Consider the following 27471-nt stretch of genomic DNA (forward strand, 5'->3'; position numbering starts at 1 on the left):
AGCAGCCCGCCCTGCCGAGGCACGGGAGGATCTTCCCACCCTGCTGCCATCACCGCCTCGCTACACCCGGTCCTGGTCCCAGCCCTGCCCAGGCAGCCCAGTACCAGACCCATTGCACGCCGACACTTCAGACAGAAAATATTAACCAAGGACACTGCTCCTCACACTCCAGCTCTCAGCCAGGGCTCCTGATCATGTAAGTTTTCAGATGTTACAAAGCTCAATTCAAGAAGTTCTCAATTCAAAAAACAACAACAACAACAAAAAAGCAGCACCACAGCCTTCGGTGACTGCTAAAACCATCAGCGTATCAGCTGTACGAGTAACATACTGGAGAGGATTTTCTGGGACTTTTTATTATTACTATTATATCTGCAGAAGGCAAGCCAAGAAAAAAAAAAAAAAAGAAATAAACAGAACCAAGCCCTGAATCCGAGCAAGCTCTCTGCAAGCAAATGCAGACACGTTTCAAGGCTGGCAGAACATTGTGCTGAAATTAAGTAATGCGGATTCTGATGGAAACACAATTTTTCAGACCCAGTATGAAATCTGTAAAGTGTGTCACTGAATACAAGCTTCCATAGGCTGTACAGCAGCACCTAAATATTTGTCTTACTGCCGTTCATCCATGGCTGGCACACATTCAAAGACTGCAAAGACAAAGCCAAACCGAAGCTCGGGCTGACTTTTCTACCTCCAATTTGCTCTGCGCTTTTCCCTCCAGGGATCTCGCATGGTTTGGTTTGGATTCCATCCCAGCTCAGTCCCAAACAGAGAGATGTATCAAACCATTTCAATGCACCAACACCCTTCGTTTTAAATTTAAGTATTTGAAATTACTTGGAACGCACATTCTTGACATTTCTGTACCATTCTGGACAATTTGAATCCAACCGCTTTTCCTAAGTGGCTAGGACGTAGGGCAACTGGACGGGGCAAAACCCAGAAGAGCAGTTGCAGCAAGACAGACATGCACAGAAAGGAAGCCGTTGGGTGAAGTACCACCTTCCCACGAGAAATGAAGTCTTCATCACTAGTTATTCAAAGTTTGGTGGTACCAAGCTCTATTCACCACAATGCAGGACCAAGTCCTGAGCCAGCAGCACAAAGGAAACTTGAGAGGCAAACACAACCTCGGTCTGACTTCTCCCCTTTCTCTGGGGGCAGACAACAAGCTGGCAACTGCCTTGAGGATGGAGAGCAAATATGCAGGGTCAGAGCCAACCATAACTTACACAAAAGCCTACCCAACAGAAATAGTTACCAGCAGGCAGAGTTTACAGCTATATATACACACACACAGACGCACGCTAAGGAAATACCACGAGGAGGGGTCATGAAAACCATTTTTCCCCACTGTAACAAATAACTAAGGCAGTAGTAAAGCACAGCTGGCTCTGCCATGGCAGCATGTGCCATCAGAACCAGCACTTTGCATGGCAATGGGGACTTCCAGTTGCCAAAAGCCACCGGGTGCAAAAGCAGTGTAACTTTGGATAAATCGCTGCCAGGACGGAGCCAGGCTGCAGCAGGTAAACTGGCTGCATGAAGAAAAAGCCCTAGGGAAAGGGAAAAAAGAAGCCAGAAAAGCAAGGCTTATTAAAATGTAAAACTCTTTGATATAGAGAATCTTGCATGCTCTTGCACCAACCAAAACAATGCCATGCTGGCCCAGAACTGGTCTTCTTTCATAAGGCAGAACAAAGGAACCTGAAACCTTTATTGTCTAGCAATGGCTCGCCATGGGTCCCACGAACAAAGCGCCTGGCCATAACCCAACAGCCACAAGGCTTATGACAGCTTTCTCAGGAACTTATGAGAATTTGACTTCTTTCCAGTAACTCCCTAAGGCTCCCAGAGGAATCCCCAAACAGCTTTTCAAGCCCTAGGAGCTGGACCAGCCGCCAGCAAAGTAGACACCCAAAAAGCACTGCAATGACAATCCCGCAGCAGGGCAGGAATGAAGGCAGGCAATAAAACTGATGCTAAGCAGGTCCACAGAAGACTGGCCCTAACCATAATTTAAACAGTAGGGCTGCCAAAACGAAATGGTCATTTACTGACAGAGAGAGCAAACAAACAAAATCCCAGCAGAACAGTAAGAGATCACAGAAGACTTTCAGAAAGCAAATGATTCACAAGCCTACCGCTGCATCTCGATGAAGAAATCTCCGCTTCTACTTCTGAGCCTGCACCACACGGATCTTTTTGTCCTCACCTCTAGCAGGGGAGCGGGATCGTTAGGGCAGTTCTTGCTTTTTAGCACGGAAGCATCTTACCATCCTTTCTCCAAGGAAGAAGTTTTCTTGCATGTCCAAGAGACGCGTCCTAGTCATCTCACAGTCCATTTCCTCCAGATGCCCCAATTCACCCAGACAAATGGTGCCTAAGCAGCAGTAGCAGCACAGGGAGAGCCACTGCAGCCCAGCCCCAGCTCACTCCCACTGTGGCTGAAGCCAGGAGTGCTTGGAAGAGGCCACTGACCTGGCACTGCTCAATACCAGGTAGCAAACACCTTCAGAGAGCAGCCGTGGCTCTCCTGTGCTCCCCAGACCCTTCCTCCATCCACAAGGCAGCTGCACGTGGGCTAGGGAGGAGCAATGCTTTCAACCCCATACTATTTTGTTCTGCAGCCCCAAAAGGGGAACAGGATGGAAGGGAAAGTACATTTTTTTGGCATGCATTTTAAGATGGAGCACCCTGCTCTAAACTGACCCCATATACCAGGGGTGTTGCTCAAGGAAGCAGAAAAACACTTCCTTTGCACAAATGCACATAGATCCAGATAAACCTCTGGCCCAGATGCAGACAGGTGGCATCCTTTGTGTGCTGGCATTCACCAACACTAAAGCACTGCCCTATTCAGTTGTTACAGAGCCAAGCAGAACTGCACACAAGTTTATTTTCAGGGGTTTCTCTCAACGCAAACACAAAAAGCTCTCATGAAATACAGCACTTCCTTAACGTTAAGCTTTTCGTCTTCTTACTGAGAACAGCAAACGCCATAAGTGAAGAAAAGAAGAGAAGGAGCTCAGCGAGACCATACAGGCAGCCCACAAGAAGAGGCTGGGTATGGGGAAGAGAACCCAAGTCCATCTGCTCAGCCTGCCACTCATCAGGCTAGGGACACGTAAAGGTGGAAGGTGTCTTTGCTTTTACATTTTCACACCTACTTTGGAGAGAGTCAATTTAAGGAATCAGGATGATTTAGGAGGGGTGAGGGCTTCGGTGCTTGTCCTCAAAATCTCCTAAGGGAGACAGGGAAAATTGTTCTCCAGATAGCTTTAAGGATTCTCTTGTTTTCAGTCTGAAGGGATGTATGTAAGTACAATTTTAGATCAGGCAGGGATTTGAAGGCAAGCTGCAAACAAAATTGCAACCTGGCATAAGTAAAGAGCAGCAAGATCAAAAGAGGAACACAAAACCCCAACCAAAGCCATCAGTCCCCGGCCACAGCTCCAGCAGCCTATTGTTCCGAGAAGACGTATCAATCACTACAGACAGCCCTCTCTGATCAGGTCAGATGATTGAAGGCTTTACTTTATTATTCCCTCACACCACCACCAGCGAGCACAGCAGCAGCAGCGTGTCAGACCAGACAAAGGAGCTGCTGCCCTTCAGAACAGGCTCCTGAATTACAGCTCCCTGCTGCACGCGCGGCTGCGATTTAGCTGTGCAGAGGCAATGCCACGTGTGCCACGACTTACTAGCGTTAAGGAGGCAACACGCCTCAACCAGGACATCCACAAGTCAGCTTGGTCTTGCCTCCTGCATTTAGTCAAGCTTTTTGACTATCTGCCCCGCTATGCCACAGCATACCCAAGCACCGTGCACGTGCTGAAGAGCACTAGAGCTGCTGGAAGGCTCCACGAAAGCTAGCTCTCCTCCGCTCAGGCCCAGCTCCAACACGTTGCTGCACAGCATGCAGGCCTCAGGGCATCTCTGCGGCAAGCTGGAGGCCCTCCCTAACCCTCCTGGTCCTAGCGCAGCTACACCCCCTGTTCCCCAACCCTCTGCTGCTCCTGCCATGCTGCATTGTGATTAAAATGCTGGGACTGGCTCTTGAACGAAAAAGAAAACCACACGCAAGCAAAACAGTTTCAAAATCCATATTCATAAAGAATGCCATGGCAATGTAAAGGCTTCTCCCCCTCTACCCACTGAAAAGTAAAAGTCCCTGGCCTTTCACGCAGAATATGCAGCAATTTCTTTCCTTCCTGCAGAGCAGTCACAGCACACGGATCTGCCACCACATTACCTCAACGCTTCTTGAGGGAAAGAAACAGCACATTACTCAAACAAAAAGAAATTCACTCCTACAAACTGCACCGCTTCTGCAAAATTCCATTTGAGGCTCCGCAGCTCGAGCGCGGGACCCCCGTGGCTGCCAGCCCTGCAGCCTGATAGCTCCAGCACGCCGCGAGCCGCAGCACGTCACCACAACGCAGCCCCAGGTGGCACGAGGAGCCGAGCCGAGCGGCTTCGCCACCCGAAGGACGCACCAAGAGCCATACTGAATCTGATCGGAGGCACGGAAGCAGCGCTTCTTCATGTTCCACAGAGCATTTGGCTGGTTTTAGTCTCAGGAGGAGCAGCTCAACAGCCACAGCACAACGATGGGTGCGCGGCAGCCCACTCACCTGAGCGGTAGCGGCACGTCCTCTGCAGCAGCCCCATCTTCCTCCCCACGTCCACGCTGGGAGGGCTGCGGCTCTGTGTGCCAACGGGGACTTCTTCAGGGATAATTATCTGTCCCCACAAGGCAGCACACGGCAGGGCAGCTTTAGGACACCCAGCTCGCACGTAGCACTTTGGCCCAGACACAGGGCGCTGATGCGCCCCAGCCGGTGGTTTTAATCAGGAGCTGCGGTCCCGTCCCTAGGCAGGCACTTCTGAAACAAGGCTACAGCCACAGCCTTTCACAACACATAAAACACAACTTGAAAGCGAGAGCGCGGTGGTAACGCAGCGGGATGCCGCCTTTAGCAGCCGCCACAGGCCACCATCAGAGAGGAGGTACTTGGCGAGAGGGATCTGCTGCAGCTCCTGGCCACCCCTGATTCCTGCTCCCACCAAGGCTTGCACCATGCAAGGCTGGCTAGCAGGCAGACGGAGGGAAAAACCCAAGCAGCAAGTTTAAATACAGACATAAGCATTGCCACAAGGCCCAGAGGACAGCCCTCAGCACAGCCTGCTCTCCTGCGCTTTGGTCCAAAACATCCATCAGCACTGATGGGAGCCTCAGTGATGAGGCTTAGGAAATCCCCCATTCCTCCTCATGAGGGTTCAGGGCCTCACGGATGCCAGGGCAGCCTACTGACAGGGGGCTGCTTCGCTGCAGTCTCTCTAAATAAGACAGGGTTGGCAGAGAACCTGCTTGTGCATCCAGAAAAAGAAGTTCCCAGCCAAGTTTGGGAAGCACATCAGAGAAAAGGGCACCCAGGAGCTGAAGAGGAAGGCACATACTGCTTTCACCACGCGAGCACAACATCCCAGAGCTTCTCCCTTCACACATTAATACTTGACATGCCCTCACCTCGACTTCACAGTCCGTCCTTTGCTCTGGAAGGAAGGATTGTGCAGAAATGAAAAGCGTTATCCCAAGAAAGGGGATTATTTTGTCATCTGAGGACATTTGCAGGGAAGAGCAGAGCTGATGGGCAGCTCCTGTGATCTTTCTGATTAAAATGCTGCCTCGGGATATTACCTCCCCCCAACAAGAAGCACTCAATTAGGCCGTGAGGTATGCACAAAACACGGGCATTATTTTTTTATGAAGTATGTCAATCCAAGGTTGACACTTTTAGCATGATGCAACCTTGCTGAGAACAACCATGACCACTAAAACCAGTCCTAAACCAGTTAAACACTGGCCTCTGAGGAAGCATCCATCCTCCTCCATCCCAACTGTGCTCTTATCAGGAAGAGACAGGGAGGCAGGGGGCTATGGATGACAAGACATTTCTTAGAAGGGCTACCTTACCTTTTCAGTATTCATTTTATATAGATGCACATTAGATACTCACGTATATATATGCACACACCCCTAAAATTATACCCACCCACCCACTTCAGCAACATCTACAGACACAAGAGCTTGTTAAGCAGCCTCTAAGGCACGCCACGTAGATCCCTAAGGATATCTTCCCGAGTCCATGTGCACCAGGAGCCCCCAGCACCTCCCCAGCACCCCGCTCCTGGTGACACGGAGCAGCACCTCTGCCCCCCTTCCCCAGTAACAGGCAGCGAGGCTCGCATCCAGCCCAAGGACACCTTAAATCACTTTCTGGAATAGCATTTGCATTTTTGGATGCATCTACGGGACTTCCTCGTACACTCTGTTTAGCAGAGACATCTGTTACTCAATATATATGTTTCATACAAATCCCACCCTCCGAATCCTTTCCATCGGTTGTCACTAATGAAGCTTTGTGTGCAAAACCAAGAGCATTCTGCCCCCATTAGGAAGCCAATTACAGCAGGAAAAACAAGCAATTAACAAGGTGTAAAATAAACATCCTGCCACCTGCCTTTTAATAGCAACCCCACTTCAAACAAGTCACGGTCTCAGCACAGCTTTCGGAATTGGCAACTGATATTATATATGTATTTATGCAGCAGCTGCTCTTCATTGCAACAAATATTACAGGCTTACCAGATAAGGTCAGCATATTTAAGAAAAAAAATATATAGTAGTATTAAACCCTGCTTTGAGGCCCTGAATGTTGCTTTTAATGAAATCAGCACCATCAGGCTTGCCTGGTATTACCGTGAAGCTGCAGTCACATCCCCGGCTTAGGGACGGTTCTCTTCGTTCTCACTTGCTTAGCAGCTTCTCTGTTTGTGTCGCTAAATCCAGGGGCCTGAGCAGCTATTAAGCAGCATATGGGGGGACTCAACATCACCAAGCTGTACCGGGCAGACGACTCTTTCCTCCTTCCATCCTCCCTGCCTCTCCCCCATGGCTTTCTTCACCTCCCCATCATCGCACACGAAGCCATCTCCAAGCAAGGCAGCAGGGGGAGGACACGGGGACAGAAAGCCGCCCACTCACCAATTCAAGGGCAAAGCAAAGAAGTTCCAGCTCAGGCTTTGCTCCTTGATCCTGGAAACTTTACGGAAAGAAGGGAAGTCCTTCCAGAGTCACCATGGCAGGAGCCCCTTTTCCTGGCATGGAGCAGGATGAGTGACAACTTTGGGTTGTTACCCTGGGCTAGAGGAAGCGCAAGAGTGAACCTGGATTTGGTAGATTTGGAGCAGAGAACATGGCTGAGAAAACAGCAGCCCAGCCAAGCCCCATCTTTTTTTTTTATATATATTTTAAAATAAATATTCCCTCTCCCTCTGGCTCTCCACTGCTAAGTATTTACTCATTAAGTTTTCCGTGCCACATTTCAGCTCCTGACTAATGAACACCCAACTTCATCGCTCATTTCAACATTCACGCAAGGATTTTTTAATTTTTTTTTTTTAAACATTCCTCCACTCCAGCTCGCTGTAACGCGTGCTGTACAGCACCAAATCCGCGTGATACCGCTAACTTCTGCAATCACACAGCTCCACTGCGTTAGTCGGGGACGGAAGGGGAACTGATAACATTCCTTCGCCCAGTGACCCCGGCAAGAGGCAGGAAACAGAGCGCTCAGCTGCAAACCGAGCCAGCACAGCTACACGCAGATTTCTAGGAAGTTGCAAGTCAACATCTACGGCACAAAAAACGTTCTTTCACTGAACATTTCTTCTGAAGAGCCTTCAATTTAAGCAGCAATTCATTGTCCTTGAACACGACTGCTACCTAAGAGGCAAATCAGGTCTCAGAAGACCCAAGGCTTCAGTGCACCCCTGCAGAAACAAAGCCAGAAGGACAGAAACAATCGCAGGTGAGAAGCAGAGACCAGAGGGGGTGCATACCTCACCTTCACCAAGCACAGCCCCCAGAACACAACCAAAACCAGTTCCCAGCCCCACGCCAGCAGTTTCTCACGCTACCAGCCCAGAGGCAGAGATCCCACGACTTCTTCCTACAGCCCCAGCTCCAGCGATAAGGTCAGAGGAGAGCCAGTCTGCCAGCGCCAGGCGCAGGAAGTCATACGGCCACTCAGACTAGAGAAGTATTTTAGGATGAGTTCAGTCGCTCAGGTCATTTCAGTGGGGCGAGGGGGAAGACAAGTTGCATGTGGTTTTGCGGTTTTGTTTTGTTTTTAAACAAGCTGCAATATTTTCCCTTACGTTTTGGGGATGGCAGAATAGGGAGGAGGACATGACATACCCCTTGGTCACATGCCTGGGACTTCAGTGCTGAGAGTGCCCTGAAACAATCGTCTCCAGCTGCATTTTGTACACCTAAGTGCCCCCCCAAAATGCTAACACAGCATTGGTGGGGCAGAAATACCAGGCTTTCAAAAGCTGTCCACATCACAGGAAGAAGCCTGCGCAGAATTAACCGAGAAGTGGGGCAAATTATCAGCAGCGCCCCACCACAAAGCCTCACAAGGCAGCACGTCAGAAGAGCAGCGCGCAGACCTCCAGCTCAGCTGGTTCTAGGCGAGGCTCTTCTGCTCAGCGTTGAGGAGCCCCCAAAGCCCCCCAGCTACTGTCTGAAAGCCTGAAGAATCGGAGGTCTGGGGACTGCTGCTTGCTCAACGCAGCAAGAGACCCAAAAGGGGATGAGAACTTACAGACACAGCAAGGAAGATCCCTGCAGCTCTGGGATTAGGGGTAACGCCAGCTGCTACCACCCCTGCTCTTCTCCAGGAGGATGTTCAGAGAGACCTCATCCTCCAGTTTTCCAGGTTCCCTTCCTCTTCAGAAGGAGGCTGAAGAGACCTATCTGTGCTAAGTACCAAACTGCAACAGCTGAGTGTCAGCAGCACCCAGCTCACCTGCAGAAAAGGAGTTGCTACAAACCGGGGCTTGCTCCTGACGAAGCAGCAGAAGCGATCACCCTGACTGGCGTTAGCTGCAGCCCACCACACACCACTGGGATCATTAACAGCCACACGCGTGCACAGTTCCCCCCCCAAACAGACTCCTGTGGTTTGGGAAATGGTCAGGTTAAGCAGCAAATACATGGAGCTGAGCAGAGGATGTTCTCGGTATGCAGCACTCTCTCCAGGTCACAGATCATAAAATCCTTACGTTTTTTAGGATCAATGAAACTGTGGCCAGAGGAGACCTGTCAGGTCGTTAAACCCATCACCGAGTCAATGCAGGTTATCCAGAAAGGACACAAATTCACATGCAACAGCAGTGCTAAGTTCCCTCCAAAATAAAAGATGCAAAGTTGTATCCAAGAACTAGGTCTGAAAGTTAAAATTCACTTTTGTTTTTAGCAAACAAACAGGCATGTTTGCACCAGGCAGCTGTAGGAGGCTGACCTCGGTCTAACGACGCAGCTCTGCTGCGAAGCCCCCGTGACAGCCCCTCTTTCTCACTCCCACTTGCAAATCCCCGGCTCCAAATACAAATGCCTTTCACTGCGCAGCTCAACATGAAAATTACTTTGGAGCCCTGGTGCTGAAAATGCATCAAAGCACAGCCTCCGAATTCTCAATCCCCCCAAAAAAAAAGAAATCAAAGGAGGAAAAGAAAAGACGCTTTGGCTCCCGCTGGTCTAAAATAGCGGTAATGACACTAATCTGCAGATCGCAGGAGTGCATCCACCCTCCACGCCAAGTCATTTCGCTCCCTTCGCAGCCGCGTGGAATTGTTCCCGGGACTGCAGAAATTGCCGTCTTTTCATTAGCGATCTGAGTTGGGCGAACGCCTCCCAACAACCCCAAGCCCCTGGCTGTCGAAAGGAAACTATTTGCTCCTTCACGGGTCGAGCTGGGGCTGAGGTTTCGGCGCGGAGGGTCGATCCTCCAGCAGCTCAGCAGCCGAGCAGTGGGGAGAGCTGGGTTAGCGTGAGCCGGGCACTGGGACGCGATAATTCAGCTGCCTGGCGGCGAAGGCTCCGTGCGCTGCATTAACTCGGGGAAATAAGGCTGTTTGGGGGAATTTCAGCTCTGCCTGAGGATCTGTGGGGCTGAGAGCGAGGGGCAGCACTGGGGGGTTTCGTGCTCCAGCATGGGGTCTGCTGAGCAGCCCCTTGGCCCCGCCAAGTTTGGGAGCATCGCAGCAGGCATCCCTCGGCTGCAGGCGGGCGGACGGTGCCTGAAGTGGCCGCTCCTGGTGCTGGTCCCGGTCCCGGCGCTGTGCTCAGGGCTCACCGCCCCTCCTGCCCCACAACGCGGGGACCCCAAGGGCCTTGGGGACCCCAACGCACAACCCTAGGGGCGACGGCTGGGACCCCAAACCCCCTCCTTGGGACCCCAAACCCCCCCCTTGTGACTCCAAATCCCTTATCATGACCCCAAATCAGTCTATTCAAGCCCCCAGACCCCCTCTTCGGGACCCCAAATCCCCCTTGGGGACCCCATAACCCCCCTGGTGACCCCAAATCCCCCCCCCAGGACCCCAAACCCCAACTCCCATCCCCACACGGCCCCCCGCCGCTCTCCCCGGTACCTGCGTTGTGCCGGGGCGCAACAAGTGCCGTGTCCGCGGGCTGCCGTCCCCCCGCTGCTGGCGGTGTCGCTGTGTCGCTCCCAGCGCCCCGGCGCCGCACACGCGAAAGGCGCTCACGAGCCCGCCCCGCGAGCCGCCTCTTCTGAGCCTCGCGGGGCGCCGTCCAGCGGCCCCGCCCCGCCCCGCCCCGCCCGCCCCGGGCCCAGAGCGCGGCACCGGCACTGGGGTCTGGTTCGGGCTGATAGGGTCTGGTTGTTGGCTGAAGGTCTTAGGGCTTTTGCTGAAGGTTTTAGGGTTTTAACGTGTTAGGGGTTTTACTGGGGGTTAGTTTTTTGGGGGGAGGGGTTTAGGTGTTTTGGGAGGGTTTTAGGTTTTTTTCGGGGTTAGGTTTTTAAGGTTTTAGGGTTTTAACGCTTTAGGGGTGTTTTTTTAGGGGGGGGTAGGGTTTATTCTGGAGGGGTTTAGTTGTCTTGGGGGATCTTTTTGGGGGAGTTCTCTTCTTTTTAAAGGTATTAGGGCTTTTTTAAGGCTTATGGGCTTTTTTTTTTAAAGGTTTTAGGGCTTTTTTAAAAAAAAGGTTTTATTTTTTTTAAGGTTTTAGGGATTTTCTTTTTTAAAGTTTTAGGGTTTGGGTTTCTTCTAAGCTTTTAGGTTTTGTTTGTTGTGTTGTTTTTTTTTTTTTTTTTTTAAGTTTTAGGGTTTTAACGTTTTAGGTTTTTATTTGGGGGGTTCGTTTTTTGTGGGGAAGGGTTTAGGTGTTTTTGGAGGGTTTTAGGTTTTTTTTCGGGGGGTTAGTTTTTTTTTTAAGGTTTTAGGGTTTCTTTTAAGGTTTTAACGTTTTAGGGTTCTTTTGGGGAGGGTTAGGGTTTTTCTGGAGGGGTTTCATTTTTGGGGGGGTTAGGGTTTTTTTGGGGGGGTCTTTTTCTAAGGTTTTAGGGCTTTTTTCAAGGTTTTAGGGCATTTAAAATTTGTTTAAAGGTTTTTGTGTTTGTTTTGGTTTTTTAACGTTTTTTTGTTTTGGGGGAACTTTGTAAGGCTTTTGTGTGCATCTCTTTTTTAAAGTTTTGTTGTTAAATGTTTTTATTTTCATTTTCCTCGTGTGTCATTTTTTTAAGGTTTTGCTGTGTTGTTTTTTTTTAATTTATTTACTTTTTTGTGTGTGTGCATCTTTGAATCCCTTGCAGGCGCCGAGCAGAGATGATCATCCCCGTCAGGTGCTTCACGTGCGGGAAGATCGTGGGCAACAAGTGGGAGGCCTACCTGGGGCTGCTGCAGGCCGAGTACACCGAAGGGTGCGTGGGGGTGCTGGGGGCACCCAAGGGTGCTGGGGGGACACTCGGGTGCTGGCTGCTCACCCTCTGCAGCGCCACGGCACCGCCAAACGGCTGTGAAGCAGCTAAAGCTGCAGCCACAGGCTGAGCCCAGCAGGTAACCACGGGTCAGACCCCATAACAGGGGATAAAAAGCAGCCAGGTCCCTAAGGAACACTTCTGGGTGGTAATAGGGGATTTGCCAAGTGTAACCTCTGCACCCACAGCCTCAAATATTCACCTCCTAGGGAAGGTTAAAGGAAGAAACAAGCAACGCGGTCAGCTTCACCACCAAAGCGTTATGGTGGGATCACTTTTTCTTGCCTCTTTTTATAGGAGAGGCAAAGTGGCAGTTGTAAGGAGTATCTAATGCTGCTCACAGTGCACGTCCCCTTTCAGGTTTTCCTATAAGCATTTCATATTTGCTACTCCAGGATTTTTAGCCTTATCTCAAAGCACTGGTTTGTGCTGGGGAGGGAGCCCCTGTTTAATTTGACTGCCCTAAATACCCTAACATGTCTATTTTAAGAAGTCCACGGGGGCTTTTTGTGACCCAAATTGTCTTTTAATAGTTCGGGGAGGGTCTGGCAGTGCTGGGACTGCATCTGACAGGTCTGTGAAAGGTAGTTCTTGAGCAATATTTACACTGTCATCAAGTTTAAGTATGAAGGGAAAAAAATTGCAAATCAAAACAGTGGAAAAAAACATGGCACAAATCTGAGTGACTTCCCAAAATCATGTTGAAGCCATTAAGTAGAATTAAAAGAGTATTTGTTTTGTGTTCACATAGCTAAGGTCACTAACAGGTTTTTTAAATGTGTGAGTGCCGTGTATTGAATTACAGAATGTGCATAAACAACACAGATTTCACTGCCTTTTCTCTAAATCTTGAAAATGTTCTTGGGGCTTTTGACAAAACCGAGTCCTGTGTTAGACACTGAAGCACAGAACAAGAAGAGAAGAAAAGCTTTGAGGTTTAAGCCTCTTTTAAACTTCTAGGAAGTTATGATTAATCTTCATATAGAGTTTGCAGAGGGAAAGATGACTTGTCCCCATCACCACTTATATTTTTCATGAAAAACTGACCAGTGGGAATCACGGCAGGAGAGAGCAGGGAGAAGGTGCCAGTGCCCCGGTGGGTACCCGTGTCCAGCACCACTTCACCCCACCTGCAGCACCCAGCACTTAGCTATGCTGAACTTCATGTCACTTCTCATTGTCTAGTGCTCTGATCTACGTAGATCCCTCTGCAAGGGCTCTCTTCCCTCCAGGGAGGCAACAGCACCTCCCAGTTTAATGCCAGCAGTGAACGTGCTGAGGATGCATTTCGCAGCCAGGTCATTGCTGAAATGTTGAACAAAAGTGGCCCTAGAACTGAGCTCCTACACCAGCCTTTTGTTGTTTTTCTTTTATGTAGTTAAAAGCATTAAGACATCACAGGCTGCAAATCAGCTCTCACTAATGCTGAAGTTTATCTGAGCTGCTCTGGTACCACTTGTGACTTCTTACTTTCCAGTTACCTTTCAATATATTTTCCTATCTTCAGCATTCCGCTGCATTTATGTAGGGAGCATTGGAAGCAGTCCATTCTTACTTCTAAATGCTTACCTCAAAAACAAATGCTGTGGTCATGGGTGTAATTCTGGGGGGAGTATTTGAGCTAATGTAGTTCTGGTATTGTGAAATCAGAAGCAGGGCTCAGCAGACGATGAACCATTAAAATATTACGGTGCAGTGCTAGAATCACCATTAATTATAAGCTTCAGAAATAAGTGGACAAAAACAGAGAAATAAACTTCTCCAATCAGTTTGTGGTTAAAAAAAACACACACACACCTTTCTGTTTGTCCCTTTAAGTTTTTTTTTTTTTTCCCCTCAGTACTTGGAAGCTAGAGAAGAAGGGAAAAACAACTGAAGTGTTGGTAGTGTTTTGCTGAAATTTATAGCCTGACTTCTACAGTTTCTGTTCATGTTAGTATTCTGCACCTCTGGAAAGTTCTGAACTTTCAGACACAGCTCTTAAAACTTAGGTATCAACAGACATCAGATGGTTTTGTTCTCAAGTGTTTTGGAATGTTTTAAGTATCACGTGATATTATTTATAAACATTCTTTTCTTAAAATTAGACTGTTCGTACACTTCTCTTAAATAACTTCGGCAAGTGCCAGGACTAAAATGGAAAGCCTTGTTGTTTCAGCCCGAGAAGCCGCTGACAGGTCTGAGGGCTAACTGACATCAGAGAAGCTGCAGGAGTTTTATTCCATGCAATTAGGCTGTACTGCATGAAGCCAAACAACCTTTTACCACGGTCCAGCTTGTGCAGAAGCCTCCTCTCAGTCGTTAATACTTTAGAAAAGCATCTACCAGCTTCTTGCAACAAGACAATTACAAGTTTTGAGGAATTTCATTTGTTTTAATCAAATGCTGGATGGTTGAGCTACGTGATATAAATCTAAAGATCCGAGCTGAGTCACATTTCATGAATGTTAAATGCTGAAGGAGTGTCAGACTGGCTTTCTGGTTAATAGGTTGGTGCTAAAGAGCTTGGATAGCATCTCATCTATAAAAGGTCTGATAGGGACATCCATGGAAGACACGCGCAGCAGTTTAGGCTAGGATGACTCATAAAGGGATTTTCTACCCCACTGAAAGAATCTTGGGGAGTCATTCAGGGGGAATTACATGGAAGGACTGTAAGACTTCTTCCTGAGCAGTCTGCATGTCCTTAGTTGTTTGTGGGGGGCAAGTTTTACAAGTGAATGCCATTTCAGATGGGATCTGTAACGGTTTTTATCCTTCCTCAGAATTAGCATCCGTAAGGATTAGTTTGCATTTTGAGTTATTTTAGTTTAATCTCTCTCACCCCCTTAAAGTGCCTTAGATCACAAATGTATCTTGCGAAGTAAGCAGGTATCACCCTCCATTATACAGAGCAGATGTGTTATAATGATACTTTTAGATGCTAAGAATAGCACAGATAACAATGCATGGAGACGCTACTCCTTATTCCTCGTGCCAGGAGACTGTCTTGTGCCTGTTTGCTGCCTTCTGCCACACAGCTAGCAGGAGCCACAGCCAGCAGGGGTAATTAAGGACTGTCCAGGATGTCAGGGGTGGAAATGACTTCACGTGTTTCAGAACTGTTCCCGTTACTACACTCAGGCCTCCTCTGACTGATGAGATTTTTACCCAGATCAGCTCTTCTATTTTCTACAGACTGGTGTTTGTAGGAGGAAAACTAAGTCACTGTAATTAAATAACTGGAGTTAGAAATGTGCTGTATTTCAAGTTGCTTTCCAGCTGTGAAGACCAGAAACTTGTTTCTAAAACCAAAATACTTTGATTTCACTTAACCTTGCTCCCATGACCAAGTGTGCCCACATTAGAGGACTAGTTCAGAAGAAGAAATTCTTAAGATCTGTTCTGTTACAGTTCTGTCCCTGTGGGAGTTCTCCAGACTTACCTCTGAAAGTCTGGGAGTTGTCTCTGCTAGATTCCATCTTTACAGAAGATCACGTGCGTCTGCGGGCCGGAGAACAGGCAAACACCCTGTCAACAGCAGCAAATGGAAAAGAACATTAACAGCACATGCTAAATTTCTTGGTTTAAACTGCAAACAAGTTTTCCTCTATGACTAAACTCAGAGTAATCAGTATGTTGCTTAGGAACACTTACAAGTGGTTCTGACTCATTTCTTTTTTTTTTTTTTTTTTTTTTTTTTTTATTATTTGTTGTTGTTCTCGTTCGTTAATAGAGATGCCCTGGATGCCCTTGGCTTGAAGAGATACTGCTGCCGCAGAATGCTCCTAGCCCATGTGGATCTGATTGAGAAGCTTTTGAATTATGCACCCCTGGAGAAATGAGACGAGAAATGTGCTATGCTGCAAGCCATGTGTATCGTATTTCTAATTCTAAGCTTGAAACTGGACTTCAGGCATTAAAAGATGCAAGCCACCTGTAGTGCAACCACTGAGAGATGTTTAGCTCGCTGCCCCAAACCGCTGACTTCTTCCAAGGAAACAAGCAAAGGATGAAGTCCACTTAAGATTTGGAGATTAAAAGTTCAAATGCTTCTTTTTAAAATCAATGCTCAGAGGGTGTTTTTCTTCCTGAACTTGTAGATATTTCTGCCAGCAAAAATAAATGTTTGTTTTATGAAATATAGTCATTTGTCTACATAAAATGTGGAATTAAAGGTATTTCTTCCCTGTAGCCTTTCTGCAGTTGCTGGCTAGGGTTACGTGCGTGCTTTCATCTCACCACTTGTGCTGGTCCCTTTGAGGTCAGGAACACTAGTAAGTACACCAAGTGTTTCACACTGTGCAGTCAGGGTGGGTTAGAAAGACAGACTGGAGTTCTGGGTCCCAGCAGCAGAACGGGTAAGTTTGCTTGGTAAGAATGAAGGGTTACTTTTGGAAGCTTGCAGAGCTCCCTTTTCACTGCAGCTGAGGTCAGCTTGTGGTCTCTACCCCAATTTTTATAAAAACACTGGCTGTTCCATTACAGAAAAACGGTTAAAAAAGAGCGGTGCTCTGCACTTTGGTAAAGTGTCTGAGCATTCCCACTGAAGGCATTGGGTGGGGGAATTCACACACGCTAGTGTGAACAGGATCAAAGCCCGGCCAAGCACCTCCTCTGTGACTGGTACACACGCAAGGTTACTGCTTGTTAGTGGTGTCGTTGGCTTCACGACTGCCTCGCCAAAATAAGCGGGCCCTGGGCGCTCCTGGTAGAATGAAACGCTGGGAGGTGAGCTGTATATGCTGCAAGGCAGGCACCAGCCCTGCCAAAAGATGCTGTTTCCTCACCTTTCTATTGCAGTGGCAGCTGAAGGCTGGACCACGTTCCCTGAGGTTGTCTGACACCCAGGAAATGCAGCATTCCCACTAGTGTGTGCACAGGCAGGCACAGCAGCCTCGCCCCAAAGTGCAGGAGGACAGTTCTTACATCTGTGCACGCTCAGGATTCTGTTTAAACAGCGTTTGCCTGGATGCAAATGTAGGACAAATCATAGTTAGAACAGCCTCGTAGATAACAGGCTGGGAGAGGTGATAATCCCTTCACTTGCAGCCTGTTATTACTTGGTTCAATTAAGCTCTTGGCACTCGCCTTTCAGCTGCTGGGTGAAAAGTATATTTGTGGATTCTTTTCCCTAGTTTAAGGACTACAAAGAAGCTGTTTTTAACAAAACTTTCCTTTCCAGGGGTACTATTTAGTGTGCTTAATGGGTCAAACTTCTTTGTGCAAACCTTAAACCTAGACTGTCTCAAAAAAAAAAAAAAAAAAAAAAAAAGTTACAGGACAGCTTGCCTTTGGCTATCGCTATCACCCCACCAATCTTTACACTTGAACTTGCTTTTCAATTTATTACAATGGGATAGTGGATAAGTTTTCCTATATTCAGCAGTTCTTCATTGAAGACATTTTAAAACCACATGCTTTAGCCTAATGCGGAGAGAATTAAGCAATTAATTCTAGTATTCATTTCACAGTTTGTCGGATAGCTTATGTTCTGCATGACTGCTGTATTAGCTAGCTAAATGCACTTTAAAAAAGAAGAAAAAACTTATCTGTCTTTTGGGCAGTTTTTGAAGGGGAAACGTAAGATGACCTTTCCCAAACGAACTCCTGTAGGGCACTTTTCTCTGTTACAGTGGAGCGTTACACGGAGATACACGTGGACTCGTTCACAGCAAGCCCAAAAGGCCAGCACCACTTCCCCTGCGTTCGCTCAGCGAGCTGTGCTGAGAAAGCCCAGCAGCCCAGGCGGGTGCGTTCAGCGGAGGCAGCCAAGCATCGGTGCCAAAGGACTGGATTAGAGAGCCGACAGTACTTTGTTTCTAGCTCCAAAAGCAATTTTCTAATCTGGTTTTCTGCTTTAGAACGACATGTTTCTTCTCAAAGCAGATGCCAGCACAAGGTTAAGTTACTTGATAAGAACAGCTACGGCTCTTAAATGCTGTAATGAAGATGCAATTTACAAAAACAAAGCAGGCCTCATTCAGAAATTCAAAGGAAGAGGGAAAAGCAGCTCGGCTGCTCTCATTACTGCTTCTCAGAGTACGGCGCAGTGGATGCCAACGACACTCAGCCTGGTATCACTCCATCAACCAGCTGTTACACGAGGAGCAGCAAACAAGAATGAGTAGCAGGATGAAGTCACGGTGAGCATTAACACTGCTCCACACAGCACACAGCAACCTGTCTGCATAGCAGCACTTCCTCAGGAGTTTGCAGATGCAGCACGGGCCCAAAAAACATTCTGCGATGTGTCCACACACAGTTTATCATGTTCGTATGAAAGGTTGTCTCAGGAGTTCTGTCCTTGGGAGGGTCAGGAGCAGAAATAGAGCTTAAATCCCATTTAAAAAAAAAGTCATAGAAATCCACTGAAAATTTCACTAAGTCCCAGCTTTCACCCTTGCTCTCTGGTAACTAGGCAAGTAATTCCCTTTCCGCTGTCATTTCTCCCATGCTTGCTTCTGCAGCTGCTAATAACATAAGCATATTGGATCTGCTTCCTAACCTGCCAGATCTCTGTGCGAACAGCCATTAAACATGCTCACAGCCACCATATTTTTTAAGCTAATGTAAAAGAGACATGCACATACATAGGAAAGAAAAAAAAAAAAAAAAAAAAAAAAAAAAGCACCTGGCTTTTTCTCTGAATCTTTATAAAAAGGAGACATTAGCAGAACCAACAGATAGGCAGGAGCAAAAAAAAAAAAAAAAAAAAGTGAGAAATCATACAGAATATGCAGCCTCTTCTGCAGTTACTAATTCACTTTATATATAAAGCATTTTAGAAATTTCTCAACTTGATTATGGAAGACAGTTGTAGGGATCGCATTAACTTGGTGTTGGAAAAGAACGCAGGCACAAGCTGCAGTGTAACAGGAGCACTGCTGGCACCCAGATATCAGCCTCCGAGGGGCACAGGCAGGGGCTCAGGCAGGACACTTCCACCTCACCACCCCATAAAAATATGGAACTAGTGCCAGCTCAGCACATTATGTCAGATGAGGTCAAACTACAGCGAAACCTGTGTTTGTTGTGTCCAAATCTGCTTCTACCTGGAGTCCCAGCATCAGGTTATTCACATGCTGGGAAAGCTTTATATTTCTTGAAATGACAGTTTAAAAGAAATCAATAAATCCTGATCGTAATTCTGAGTCCATCTGCAGGAAGTGAAATATGTCAGTATGCTATAACGAGCCTCCAGCCTTAGCTTTCAAAAGGAGTTTTGCTCTGAAAAACAACCTGAGGGCCTCACCCCGGAGTGATGCACTGGGAAGGATGCTGGGGTTTTGTTCTCCTCATCCCTCTTCCCCAAATGCAGCCTGGGACCAGGTACTGAAGCCTGTGTTCTTGTATGTGCTTCTTGTCTATACGAAGAAAACTAGGAGCTCTGAAAACTGTCATTACCAGCAGTGCACAACCCTGTAGCTGTACGTAAGTTTCCATAGAGATGCCTAACTTACCGTGTGGCTACCTGTCTGCATTTTAGTGGTAACAAACTACGAGGGTCCAGAACACAAGCTATCGTTTTCCCTGCAAATAGCTCTACAGGCAAAAAAAAACATCTCCCAAAGGCAGTAGGGAAGGAAAAACAAAAACAAAAAAAAAAAAAAAAAAAAGGAAGGAAAGAAAACAAAAGGGAAGAAACCCCCCCCAACTTATTTGCCATTAAAAGCAGCTTAATTTCAAGTATCTTCTAGTTTCAGCACTGACCCTAGTAAGAAACTAGCACTTCTGCTTCGCCCCTTCTCTGAGCAGAATTTGAGCTTAGTTAGCAGGATTTCTTACTTTGGCCACTCCTCCGATGCAACATCTCCAAACTGTTGTTCCCACCTGGCTCTGACTCGCCAGATGATGGGCACCGCTTTAATTTCCACTTCAACATGTTTGTGCCATAGTTGACAGAGTGGCTTTGTTTTCAGATCCAATTCTTATTCAGCTTCTCCAGCCCGAGAGAAGGCACTTTTAATTGTTCGATGGGAGCGGCACAACAGAGAGATGTGAAAACCAAGGGCAGGGAGCACGCGGGCTTTGCCGCGCCTGGTGGTTTGATGTGCTGCTCACTGAAGTCGGTGGGAGTCTTTTCATTAGCTTCAGTGTGACTTCAAATGGCCCGGCAGCATGCGGTGCCTTAGACCACTTGAGTGTCCAGGATTAATTTGTTTTTAGTAGGTTCTGCTAAGAAAGGCTCTTTGAGGTGCCCAAGCCTTAGATACTCAAAGAGCTTCCAGATCTTGCTGCAGACCTCAGCCTCATGTGCTGGGGGTGCATAAGACCATAAAAACCAAAAAGAGTTAAGAAGTTATCCTTGGCTTCAGCAACTCTGGCCACCCAGGGAGAGCTGCAGGGCAAGTGGCTGTGCTTCAGGCTAGCACTGGGAAGCAGCACGACATTTACATGGCAGTAGCAAACCCTCGTTTGTTTCTCCTTGATGCTCACCTACAGAAATATATAGGAGATGTAGAGCCAAGACATGCAGAGTGCTAGGTACCTTCAGTCTTATTTCTATTCCACACACACATATCTTCCAGATTTTGGCTGTCACATACTTTGGTGACCTACACTGTGTGCCTGTAGGTCACACGTAGCTGGGGTGAGGACACGGAGCCCCTGAGCACCATGTGAGTTTCCCCCCAGTTTCTTTCCTGATGTGGCTGTTCTCCGCAGGCTGCAGCAAACACCAAGTGTTGTAACAGCTAAGCTCAAAAATTCATGCAGAACAGTCCTTCATTTGTCACTCCCAAACACGAAGCAAACGTTTTTAATAAAAAGGGTTCATAATTTTCTGCTTTCAGGAGCTGAACAAATAGCGATCAAAGAACGGCATGGAACAGCTGACAAAAAGCTAAAAGCACATATACTTTGGGGAGCATAAGAAAACAGCAGTTAACAACAGACTTCAAAGCAAGCCCCGAAGGCTCTGGTCAAGACTTTCCATAGGCACTAATGATTTTGAATTAACCCATGCCCCACCCCACAGGCTTGATTTGCAGATGGAAGGAACAAATGCTGAATACCCACTATTTGGAAATCAGACCTCCTTCTTTTAAAAGCACATCTAATTGGAGCATTCAAAGTAACGAATTGCTTTAAAAAATGAAGGAAATCAGTGCCTTTGTGGGCTGAGGCCAAGCAGCAGGACAGCCGTGCTCAGCACCCACCATTAGTTGTTGACCTTTCTCAAGCTTCTGCTTGCCACCTTTTCTAGCACTTCGTTCACCACCATCATGCTATTTACAAGCATTTAATTACTTCAGAGATTAACATAAATGTCGGTGTCCTCACCAGCATCTCTCCAGAGGTCTGATCCAAGCGCATGGAGCTCAGTGGGAATCCTTCCTTCAACGCTGTTATACTTCGGGACCATCCCATCCCACAGTCTCTTTGCCTTCCCCCAGCTGGTCACATCAGTAAAGTTGCTCAAGTCTTTCAAAGAAAGAAAGCCACTTCACCTTAAGCTGTATATTTCAGAACAGGCCTTAAAAAGATCGCATCTGGTGCTCAAGCCTGCCACCAGTACAGTGCCTCAGTTTCCCTGCCTCTGAGATGACACTCGCCCTGCCCTTCAGAAACCATCAGAGATGAACAGCAACAAGTCTAATCTCACCCATTGCCTGCTTTCTTCTTGCCTCCCTCTTATCAAGGACCCCTGTTACATGCTGCCTCAAATCCTAATGGAATATCTTGAAATACATTTTTAAAAAGAGCTGCTCGGCTGTGGGCTGAGCCCAGCACAGGAATCATGGACTCCATTTTGCCCATGGAAAGCCACGAGCCATGCAGCAACCCAGAGATCAGCAGCATCAATGTCCCCAGCAATCCAGAAGGTACAAGAGCACAGCCAAAGCCCAGCCATCTCCAGCTATTTACCCAAAGCCACCTCCAGGTGTTTTCCTCCCACCACCCCTTTTTGTCCTTTTTGAAAAAGGCTTCCCTCGGGCAGTTTATGTAGAGGCATGCTCCTTCCTAGACAGGAAAGCAAAGGGAAAAAGTCCACTTAATGGAAAAACGGGATAAATGGCAATCCGAGCAGCCTCAACTACTTGCAGGTATTGATCAGCCACTGCCAGGGCTCTGCCCAGCTCTTTATCAACACAATAATGGCTTGTGATGCAGCAAAGCCCTCAAGCCTCCCGCCTCCAAAGAAAGTGGAAGTTTGGCGCTTCTGTAATTGAGTTTATAAGTTTATACACAGCAATGGAATACCTAATGTCTGGGCTGGAGGAATAACAAGAGGTTTTGCTTAAATTCACCTTGAAAATTTAAAAACAAAATAAGAAGATGAGCGCTGCTTTCAGCTGTAGGCCCTTCCCAGTAATGAGCTGTGCAGCTGAAGCAATTATGAACTTTACTTTTTTAAAGGAGCAATAGCAGTTTGACCAGGAGGTCTTCCTCCAGGAAGGAGCTAATAAATGAAAGCATTAAGTTTATAGTGGGTTGAGTGCTTCAGATCATTACAGAGATGGCCTACAGCTCCACACTTCACTAACTTGATTTTTATTTTTTTCCAAAAGCACCGCGAAGGTGCACAAACACACACCCTATTTGGACCCACTCAGCATTAAATGCAGCCTAGACAAATGGCTGTTTTCCTCCATTGAGCAACATTTTAAAAAGGAAAGAAAAAAAGTAATAATTAAATTCCACTGATAAATGATTGTTTGCAATAAATAAAGAGAAACAAATGCCGTTGACCTCAGCAGCTTCCATTACTGCTACCCAGGCTGCTGCTGAACAAAAGGAATGCTGTGTGCTGCAGTAGCTGGGAGCAGCAGCACGGAGCAATTCCCATTTCAGCTACAGCTGGTGACATCTCAAGACACAGCTCTCAATGGCTGAGCCACAGCCAGAGCAGCTGGGGGCTCCTGACAGCCCCATGTCCCTGCACTCTGCAGGCACAGAGCGATGCCCACCCTGCATTCCCATGCTGGTCAATTAAACCTCTTTTATCCTTAACTCAATCCACAGATGGGCAAAGCTGCTTCAGGCCAGGTCCTGGAGGTAAATTCAGGTTCTCTGGAGCAAAGCTGGAGCCTCCATCTAGGACCAAGGTGGCTCTGTGCTGCCAGGGCAAAGGGTCTTCCTGGAGGCTGTGGCCATGTTACATCCACCAAGACAGCAGTGTTTGCCCTCACTGCCTGTGACCATAGCATGCCCAGGAGGCTAACAACCTCCTAGTACTTCCAAACTTTGGCCCAAGGCCAATTTTCACAAAAAGCAGCACCTCTTCTGGGAAACACTTTGTCAGCAAAACTCTTCCTGCCCTTGGAGGCTGCTTATAAATGAGCCTCGTCCTTCTCCCCTCCCACCACCCCCACATGTTGGGATTCCCAATTTGAAACATCTGAAACTTATTCTAAACCCAGAATGTAATAAGCTAAATGGACTCAGATAGAGCTGTAGGCCTTCGGTCCCATCTGTGGATTCGCTTCCAAGGAGCTCTGCTGTCAGAGGTGGGAAGTCATACTGCATGTGAGGTTACCACAATATCACAAACTTAAGCTGGTTATTTCTCTCTTTTCTACTTTAAAAGCTACAATATTCAGGTAGCTTAGAGAAAAACAACCTTTGGATTTTGTCTACTCATAAATCCATCACAACAGCTTGGGGGAAAACAGTAAATAAGATATTGGAAGAAGAGCACAAGAGGCCAAAAGACGAGTGTCTCCCTCTCTAGATGTGCTGTTTGCAACCAAAGCCAGGTACCAGGCTGTGATATTAGTGTGTGGTATTGATTTGTTCTTAATCCAGAGAAATGCCCCTGTAATGAACTCTGCTGTGCCCTTAATGATTTCATATCGAAGGATGTTAGGTGCCTTGCTCATAACAAAGTAACAGCAATTCCAAAAATAGCAAGCCTCATAATAAAATGTTATTGAGGAGCCTGAATTTCAATATAAAAGGGACTCTGCTGTACTCAAGGGCTTACTAGATACAAATGCATACTTTAAAAAGTTGTATTAAAGTCATGTCGGTGGCTGAGTTACGGGGGCGACGCGAGATGCTACTTCAGGAAGCAGCTGAGCCCAAGGTCCCCGGGAAACTTTTAGGCAGATGTGGCTGGATTTAATCCTGTCAGGTGGCTGGGGCCAGGCAACTAGAAAGCCCTGAGAAGCTTCCAAAAGCTGCTGGTGAGGGTGGGACAGCGCAGAGGCCCCATCTTCTGAGTTTCAGGGGATGGGGTGACCTCTCTAAAGCAAGGGAGGAAGGCCAGTCTGCAGACCAGCCCTACTGAGGGAAACCAGGCCCCACACTCACCTCAAGGCCCTGCTGGGTCTCCTGCTACCTGGGTGTTGCTGATTTCTGCTCACTTCTTTGTCCCCACCATTTTGGGCCACACAGGAGCTGCTGGAGAGCCTCAGCGCAAGCCGGCCCCGGCACTGACAGGAGGCGGACATGGGGCGCGGGCCCCAACATGGCTGCTGCCTCTGCCACCCACACCTCTGAGGGGAAGGAAGCAGACAGAGAAGCAAAACGAACCTCTCAGCAGGGCAGGCGAAGCACTGGGGTGCCTAAAGGCACCTGCAGCTCTGTCACCTCCCCAGGGTGATTTTGGCAGGTGGCAGCTCCTGCTGCTGGGGCAGGGGGAGGCACAGCAGTCCTTCTGGTGCCCAGCATCGCTGAGACAACGGCAGATCTGAGCACATTAAAACAAATTTGTCAAAAGCACTACATGAGATGAATCCAAACACTGGTCACGGTGTTGATTTATTTGTTCGCGATGTTTTATTTTCTCTCAAGGTTGTTTTTCTTAACTCCTTTCTTGTTGTTTATCAACTCTGGGGCCTGGCCTAAGTCTGTTTATGGTTTTGGCAATTTGCATATAAGAGCATGTTCTCATATTATTACCAACCATGAACTTAATCTGCTATTTGTACTCAGTCTGGCCATCATTCCTGCACTCCAGGAACCTTCTTCTGGAAACTATTAAGTACGATCTTTACCTTTTCTCCTCCGTGCGAGTTACACTAGTCCTTGACACTTCAAATGTCCTTGGGATGTTCAAATCTGCATGATCCTACTGTTCCATCTCCTGCATGTGTTTCTGGTTTTGTCTAAGTTAAACAGCTATTTAAGAGTACCACCCAGAGATCTGCCCCGAGGCTGGGTAGTTATGAGCAGCAGGGGGTGTGGGAGGATGTGGGCAGGCACATTGGGCACTGGGCACCACTGGTGTTCTCGAACTTCACCCCTGAACAAGTGCAGAATCCTGAAAAACTTGTAAAATATTCAAAAAAAGTATGCTGTCACCTGGCAGTTCTAGAGCAATGCAAGTCACTGCAACATGCTGGGGCTTGGCTCGTGTCTATTGAGCCCTGTTCAGTGCTGCTCAGCACCCTCAAGGGGAAGAGGAGGCACCTGGATCTCACAGCGGGCTCTGAGGCTGAACCTGAGCGCCAACCCATGCCACTATCAGTCACCCTTATATCCAAGAAGAAACAATGAGGGGGCTTGGGTTCAATCCCTGGGGTTTTGGAGATGCAGAGGATCTGAGGCCTGCTACGCTCCAGCCAAAAAGGAGATATTGACAGCATATGAGGGGGTCGAGCTGGGGTTGGTACTGAAGCACAGCTCCTCCTGGCACCCCGACTGCTGGTGCTGGATGTTCACAGCAAGGGTCCCCTCTGCACAGCGTCGCTTTTTCCATTTGCCCTTTCTAAGTCCACTTTCCCAGACCTTTCCCATCTATTTTTTCCCTAAATGCCATCTGAAAAAAGGAGGCTTGTGCTTTTCTAGCTGCTTGAGGAGACAGAGCAAGCGCATGCACGCCTGACTCCTGTAAGTGCGGGCAGTGGCCCACATCTCTCCTCGCTCATCCTTATAGGTCATTACCAAGTAGTCCTTGTGGTACTTCAGCCTTTATGCCTCTCTCACATGCCCCCCAGCTCAAGCAGAGGCCCCCAAAATGCCAGACCTTCCCTCCCAGGAGCCTCTTCTGGCCTTCAAATAACCCTTGTGTGCCAACTGGCTTTGTTAAGGGCAATTGGGAACATCTCCGGCCGCCCTGCCAGGGCTGGGGGCAGGATTAACTAGCTGGAGGAAATGAGAGGTGAGTGTTTGCCTCATACAAGGCTTCCAAGGGAGATCAGAGCCTGGCTCACAAGGTTATCTGTGAGCAGGGATGTAGGCTGGAAAAAAGCCATTAGCTCAATTAGGTTTAATAAAGGCATAATTGCCTTAATTGTAGCCAGCCCCATGCCTGCAGGGTCTGTGCATGGGGCAGGTGGAGGAGCCGAGGGCTCGAGGGCTGCACTCCTGGCTCCCGTCTGCCCCCAGGACCCTTTCCTGGGAGAAGCAGCACTAAAAGCTGGCCAGCAAAGTGCCCCTGTTCCGAGCTGGCTCCCCACAAGTGGAACAGGAGCCATCTCCTTCCTGCTGTTTCCCTAAGGACACACCAGACTGCCTAAATCCTACATGTTCCTCCTCTAGCCTAGCTCCTGCGCCTGGCTCCCCTGCTGCTGTGGCACTACGGCCCCCCCAGGAGCTCACAGCACCCGTGGACCCAGGAAGGGCTCTGAATCCTAAATCAGCGAGCCAAGAGCATCTCCAGTGGTGCATGGAGAACAGAATTTATTTGTGTTCTCATTCCAGAAGCCTCTGCCTGCAGTAGCGGGATCGAGTTTATTTGAAGCTACAGCTTACGCAATGGAGCAAAAATAGAAGAAATTGCTGATGCTAAAGCAGAGGCAGCAGTTCGGCATGGATTTGCGTTTCCCATTGATGGCTTCAGAAGAGGAGTGTCACCGGAGTTCAGCAGCTTCATGGGGTCATTAACTGCTCTGGAGCAATATGTTTATTGCTGCTTCGATTACGGCAGCTCTTAAGTGGTGCGGCTGAACCGCGGCTGCGTGCGGCTCAGCACAGCTTGTGCAGGCAGCAAAAGGAAGTTTTCAATCTGAGGGGACGAGGAGAAGGAAAAATGATGAGCTCTGCTTGTGCACAGGGGGAAAAGAAACACCGATAGGAATTAACGAGTGGATTTTTCCGCAGAGCTCAGTGCTGTCTGGAAGGGGGCTTGCATCTTGCACCTCCATGCAAGGTGGGGAATTAATGCCGAGCTCCTGTTTTTTTTTCCTGGTTTTTGGGGGTTGAAAACTGTATTTCATACATACACAGCCTTCTTTGCTACCTGTGTTTTAGGGCTCAGGTTCCTGTTCTGGGGCTCAGGAATGTTCAATTTGGAGATCCGGCCAACCTCAGTAATGTGTTTTTTATTTTTTTTCAGCAGTTCTGTCACAGCTGCCAGATAGACACCAAACAGCTGAATCATTCATGAGCCCATCAGCAGAGCACGAGGCATTAGGCAAAGGAAACAGCAGGTCAGCCTTGAATTGAACGCTATTAAAAACTTTCATTAAAGTTCTGGAAGAGAGCGGTGGGAGAGGTGAGAGGGGGAAAAGGAAATAAATTATAATATTGATCACGTTTGTGGATCGGGACGGAGCAGGAGCGATGGAAAACACAAGGAAGGACAAACCAGGAATTAGCCTGGGATATCGCAGAAAGCTGGGCGTTTAAATGGAACAAGATTTAATTTAGATAAATATCAAATAATGCCTGTCAGTGCTCGGCAAGCGTGCCGCTAACAGAGGAGTGACGTGTGGGAGAAGGAAGAGCTGAGAGCAGAGGCTGC

General features: G+C 47.9%; 2 protein-coding genes across 9 annotated transcripts in view; one reads left to right on the top strand and one right to left on the bottom strand.

Annotated features, from left to right (window-relative positions):
- Positions 1-24168, bottom strand: part of TSPAN4 (tetraspanin 4) — a 404986-nt gene extending 380818 nt beyond the window's left edge. For 2 of the 5 annotated variants that reach the window (XM_084521098.1, XM_084521107.1), the window contains exon 1: positions 10510-10629. The gene's annotated coding sequence lies outside the window, so the exon portion shown is untranslated. Of the gene's footprint in view, positions 1-8678; positions 8795-10509; positions 10654-15282; positions 15369-24095 lie in introns of those variants that run through there. The other 3 variants (XM_084521103.1, XM_084521101.1, XM_084521102.1) reach the window with 3 other exon arrangements.
- On the top strand, positions 10679-16031 carry POLR2L (RNA polymerase II, I and III subunit L). Of its 4 annotated transcripts, none has more exons than XM_084521109.1 (3): positions 10679-10774; positions 11694-11801; positions 15574-16031. In XM_084521109.1, the coding sequence occupies exons 2-3, from the start codon at positions 11707-11709 to the stop codon at positions 15680-15682; spliced, it is 204 nt and encodes a 67-aa protein (XP_084377235.1). In that variant the 5' UTR covers positions 10679-10774; positions 11694-11706; the 3' UTR covers positions 15683-16031. The 4 variants fall into 4 exon arrangements, with proteins under 4 accessions (XP_084377235.1, XP_084377234.1, XP_084377236.1 ...); XM_084521108.1 differs by having other exon boundaries at positions 10681-10763; XM_084521110.1 differs by having other exon boundaries at positions 10681-10755.
- Positions 24169-27471: the final 3303 nt, after the last annotated feature.

The sequence above is a fragment of the Aythya ferina genome, assembly GCF_964211825.1.
Source record: "Aythya ferina genome assembly, chromosome: 5".
NCBI classification, from domain to species: domain Eukaryota; kingdom Metazoa; phylum Chordata; class Aves; order Anseriformes; family Anatidae; genus Aythya; species Aythya ferina.